Source organism: Nannospalax galili, unplaced genomic scaffold, assembly GCF_000622305.1.
Source record: "Nannospalax galili isolate Female #2095 unplaced genomic scaffold, S.galili_v1.0 scaffold1490, whole genome shotgun sequence".
Classification (NCBI taxonomy): Eukaryota; Metazoa; Chordata; class Mammalia; order Rodentia; family Spalacidae; genus Nannospalax; species Nannospalax galili.
Window position 1 is genome coordinate 161459 of NW_008327613.1, and position 5138 is coordinate 166596.

A 5138-nucleotide genomic window follows, 5' to 3' on the forward strand; every position below is an offset into this window, starting at 1 on the left:
AACTTGGTGTTTCTTCTAAGAGCAGTAGGCAGTCACTAACTCTTTTCTGTTTTTATGAGACAAGGTCTCCCTGTAGCCCCAGCTGGCCTGGAACTCATTATATAGACCAGGCTGGCCTTGATCTAACCTGCCTTTGTCTCCACGAATTAAAGGCATGTGCCACCACACCTGTCCGGGTAACTCTTAACATTTAGTTCGTTAGCACCATTAACTCCCAGCTCAGGTGCTGAGGGTGAAACTGTCAGGTGATTTTCCTAAATCACACATTAAGACAAGGGTATGTTTGAAAACAAAATGCCAACGCCCAGCTCTTATTAGTGGTTTTGGTAGTGCTGGTCGGGGTAGGGACTAAGACAGGTAATTTCGAATGTTCCAAGGAATTTTGGAGTGTATGGGGCTGCACTCAGCTCCAGATCACCTACATTCACACTGGAGTAGGAGCTCAGTCTGGAACCTCAAACTTCTGAGGCACTTCTGGTCTTTTCTGCCTTTAACTCTCCTCCTCCTCTTCAAAACTCAGACACATTAGGCAAAGGAAGAGAAGTAACATTTATATTATTTATTTCTCAGAATTTCCAGAATTAGGGTCTCTACTGGGTAAGTAGAAAAATAGAAAAGTTTACTACTTTTAAAAGGCAACTATGACAAATCAGTATATAACCAGCAAAGGGCTCCTAGGACTCAAACACACACAAAAGTTCAGCTTCAGCACAGCACAGTCTGCCATGTCGCTGTGATGACAGAAATGAACCTGTGCTCCCCACAACCTGAGATTTGATACTGGCATGTCTCTGCAGAGCTGCGGCTGAAGCCAGGAGGCCTTTCTCACCCCTACTAGCTGGCCCAGTCCTGGAACCGGAAGCAGTCACTTGCTATCTTCCATACGGTGTTACTGGGTGAGGCCTGGGCGGTCAGGATGAAGTTCTGGTTGAAGTCCCGTTGTTTGTTGCCTTCAAACTTCACTGTTCCACAGATCACCACAAGGACTGTGGTCTGGCTTGGCGTGGCTTCATCATGAACAGGCTGACAGTCTACCACATTGATCTGGAATTCACTGGAAGGCAACATCTCAAAAAACTCACTCAAGGACTCTTGTCCGGAAACAGCATTTCCATTCCACACGAGGGTGGCTGTGCCCATGTACAGGCGGGACAGCAGCCGCCGCCGCTTATCCATGGTGGTATAGTAGACATTGACAAACTCCTCCGCAGCTCTGCAAGCCTGATCCACGTAGGTCTTGAAGTCCACTGATGCCATCTCTGGTTCTATGAACAGAGGCCTCTGGCAGTGTCTCCTTTGACTGCAGGGAAGCAAGGGCTGTCGGGAAGCAAAGGGAGAAGGACACACGTGAACAGCAAAGTCCATTCTGCCTGGACAATCCTCTTTTGCTTTACAGTTTTTACTTTATTATATTTGCTTATTTGTATTTGTGTGTGCCTTGGCACATGTGTGGCTTCCGAGGAACAGGAGTCAGTTCCCGCCTTCCACCATGAGGGTACTGGGCATCAAACTCAGGTTATCAGGCTTGGCAACAAACACCTTCACCTACTGAACCACGCTGCTAGCCCTAATCCTCCCTTTTCTGTAAGTGGCAAACGGTTATACATGGCAGACAGATAACTTAGCTCAAACTGTTGCCAACTTAGTCCAAGCTTCAGGTTGCTCATGGCAAAAAATATGCACACCGTGTGATTGCAGCACAGTAATGATGAGAATTAAGTGACAGTGCACACTGGGTGCCGGAGTCAAGAAGCTGAAGCCAGGAGTGATGAGACACATGTATAACCCTAGCACTGGAGAAGCTGCGGCGGGGGTTCAACAAACACTCTGAAGTGGCATTTGCTAAGTGATTCAGTCACTACAAATGGACTAGAAGTTCCAGTCCCCCCAATTCCAGTTCCAGGGGTATCTGACACCCTTTTCTGACCTCTGCTGGGCATTACATACATGCAAACCACTCGTACACATAAACAACAGCAAAAACAAATGAGGAAGGGAAACCTGCACACTCCTGGTTGATCAGTTCTAGGACAGTGAGGAGTCACGGCTATACTATACATTTATTTACTTTGTAAGTTCAGACCTTTTGAAATCAGATCTATATGAACACAGCTCCAGGGCTGCCGGCTTGGGAAACGTCCTCCCAGGGAACAACATTTCTCTCTGAATGGAATTCTTAACCAGCGACCACCTTCCCTTATCAATACAACTTGTCTCCTCCTCTGGTCCACGCTGCTCCAGGCTGGCATTTTCCCCTTTGCTTCTCCAAACACAGTTTAACAGTCTGCCACGCCCCCTCGCACCCCCAAATCGCCAGTCCTGGTTTTCAGCCCCCCATAGAACCTGCCCATCTCTATCACATCAGAAATAGAAAGGAGCCAGGTTGAAACAGTGGAGGAGAGGCCAGGAGGACCTCTGTGGTCCACACTGTCAGCCTGGAGCTGGCCCCGAGAAGCGCCCGCCGTGCCCAGGCCTTGGGAAGTCGCTTCCCATCCGGCCCTTGCAGATGGCAGCACTCGCTCTCTCCACCGCCATCCTCCGGACTCCTCCCGACAGGGTAAATTCGCTGCCACGCGCTCTGCTCGGGGGAAAAAGCCTGGTATCGCACTGCAAAGACACCACGTGGAAAAAAGGCCAACCCCGTGTGTCCCCGGGAGTGAGGGGCGGGCTGGCGGGTTCGGGTCCCTCGGGGTCGCCCAGGGAGCCCCCAGCCGGGCAGGGCGGCCACCTACCTGCGCCGCGCCGCCCGGGCCAGCGCGGCCGCGGGGACTCGGATCCCCGGTCCCGTCCCGGCCGCCGCTCCACGGCGGGGCAGGCCCCCGAAGGTAGCGGGTGGACCCGCGCAACTCCGCGGCCGCCCGCCCCTCGCTCTGGCGGGGGCGCGGGAAGAGCCACTCCTCCGCCCTCCTCTTCCTCTCCCAGGCTCCGCCCGAGGCGCGGGGTCCCAGAGGCCGGGAACGGGTAGATACCGGCCTCGGCTTCCCGCGCGCGGTGTTGCTGCGCTCTGCGCAGACGCGAGCACCCGGGTCCCGCCCACTCCCTCCTCCCCGTGACGAACAGCTACGCGCGCCAATGGGAAAGCTGGCTCTGCCCAGGTGTGGCCTGAAAGGCGATGCGGCTTCCGGGGCAGCAGCCTTCCTAGAAGAGCCGGAAAACCCGTATCGAGTTTTCATTGGTCTATCCGGTTAAGGACTCTCTGATTGGATTACAAGAGCTGGGTGTGCTCGCCCAGTTGCTGGAGGGCTTAGCTGCCGAGGCGCTGGAAGATGTGGATTGCTGCGGAGTTCCTGACTTGTCCTCTCCTCCTGTATTGAATGGATGACTCCGGGGAACGGCTTGATGCTGTTCGGGAAACAGCAGCATGGCTCCTCTAAGGCTCTCAAGTGAATCCAGCGTAGGTGGTGCCTACAGGTGACCTCGCGCAGAAGGGAAAGTCGGAGAGCAGTGGAAGTCCACAGGGTCGAGTTCCTTAACCGATCACATAACCTTTTTCTGGTTATGGACACTTTGTGTTGACATCCCTGATGATGGGCTGTTCTAAAGAAACAGAACTGATAAAATGAATTCACACCCACACACATACCCGTGGATTTATTGCGGGTCTGGGAGATAGCCCTATGGAGGTGGCTAGGTTAAAGTACTTCGACCTGTATTGTCTGGGCATCCTCTTAGCGACTTTTGCTTGCGTTCCTAAAGGAACCTTTGTTTTTGGATTTCAAAAAAATCAGATGGAGGTGGTGCTGAGGAGATGGCGCAGCAGTTAAGAGCACTCACTGTTCTCGCAGAGAACCCAGGTTCAGTTCCCAACACCAACATGGCAGCCAAAAACAGTCCGTAAGATTCCACATTGTCTTCTGGCCTGCAAAACATTCGTAAGCATAAAATTAAATAAATAATTTAAAAAAACCTTAAATCAGGTGGGCTATTTATTGTAGGCTATCCCCGCTGCAATTAACTAGGTGAAAAGTTTGCATTATTGAAAAAGTAAACTGGTGAATGAGCATCTTTGGAGCAATAGTTACACCAACATGGATTTACAAGCCCAGGGGTAGGCAGTGATTCGAGGACTTCCTAAATCCAAAGTGGAATGTGAGGATGAGGGTTCATTCGCTGCATGCTTTAAGCTTACTGCTTTAACTTTTTTTCTGTGTCCCATGTTCTTTATAACTCTGTGGGACACTGTTACTGATTTTATAGAGAAGGAGACTAAGAAAAATTAAATAACCAGCTTGGAGCTGCAGAGCCAGTTCACAAGTAGAAAAACTGGTTAGACTGTTTTTAATCCCAGCACTTGGGAGGCAGAGGTAGGCAGATCTCTGTGAGTTCAAGGCCAGCCTGGTCTACATAGTGAATTCCAGGACAGCTGGGGCTACAGGGAGACCCGGTCTCAAAAAAACCCCCCCCCCCCCCCAAATCATGCCTGACCCACTGGACATTCTGTGTGAATGAAACTTTTGGCCAGAGTCCTAGTCATTGCATGAGCCCTCCACCCAGCCCTCCCTCCCCACTTTTCTTTGTTTTTTATACTTAGCAGTCTCATTGGGCCAAGGAGTAGATATCCAGGACTGAGCAGCAAGTTCAGCCACAGCCTCTGAGCCTCTCTTTTCTGACTCCAATAGAGGGAACATGTTTTTTCATGCAGGCACTTGCGCATGGAACCTTTCATACTGAGAATCATGGAACAGCTGGTGTCCATAAATTCCATGCACAGCTAACTATGCGTGTACTGTCTCTATGACCTGGTCCTTCCCAGCACTTCGGTGACCCTGGCCAGTGTGGTGGACTGCATTCAACTCATGTCCGTGATGGTGGCAATCCAGTGGAGAGCAGCTCTGGCTTTTATTCCCTCTACAACCTTTGCTTTTAGGGCGATTAGAGACATCCTGGACTCCAGGGACATACCACTAACCCAGTTGAGAGTGTTCAAGACCTCATTACAGGCCTAGAGAAGGTGTTTGCTAGGACATTCTGGGAAAGGAACCTTTTCCTTCTTCCCCTTTTGGGTATGGGAGTGCATAGTATACTACAGACATTTTGCTATTCTGAGGAGGAGCCAACCCCTCAGTGGTAACTTAGACAGGAAGGGAAGGGGGAACCAGGCCTCTGATGACTGTTAGGGCTGTCATCTTCAGTCTTCA

General features: G+C 51.1%; 1 protein-coding gene across 1 annotated transcript; it reads right to left on the minus strand.

Annotated features, from left to right (window-relative positions):
• Window positions 1–539: 539 nt before the first annotated feature.
• Window positions 540–3019, minus strand: Nxt1 (nuclear transport factor 2 like export factor 1). The gene is made up of 2 exons (XM_008837243.2): window positions 2733–3019; window positions 540–1317 (listed from the first exon to the last, which is right to left on the minus strand). The coding sequence occupies exon 2, from the start codon at window positions 1255–1257 to the stop codon at window positions 835–837; it is 423 nt and encodes a 140-aa protein (XP_008835465.1). The 5' UTR covers window positions 1258–1317; window positions 2733–3019; the 3' UTR covers window positions 540–834.
• Window positions 3020–5138: the final 2119 nt, after the last annotated feature.

Excerpts from the sequence above, each read along its gene's own strand:
- Nxt1 (XM_008837243.2), bottom strand. The coding sequence starts at position 1,257 with ATGGCATCAGTGGACTTCAAGACCTACGTGGATCAGGCTTGCAGAGCT.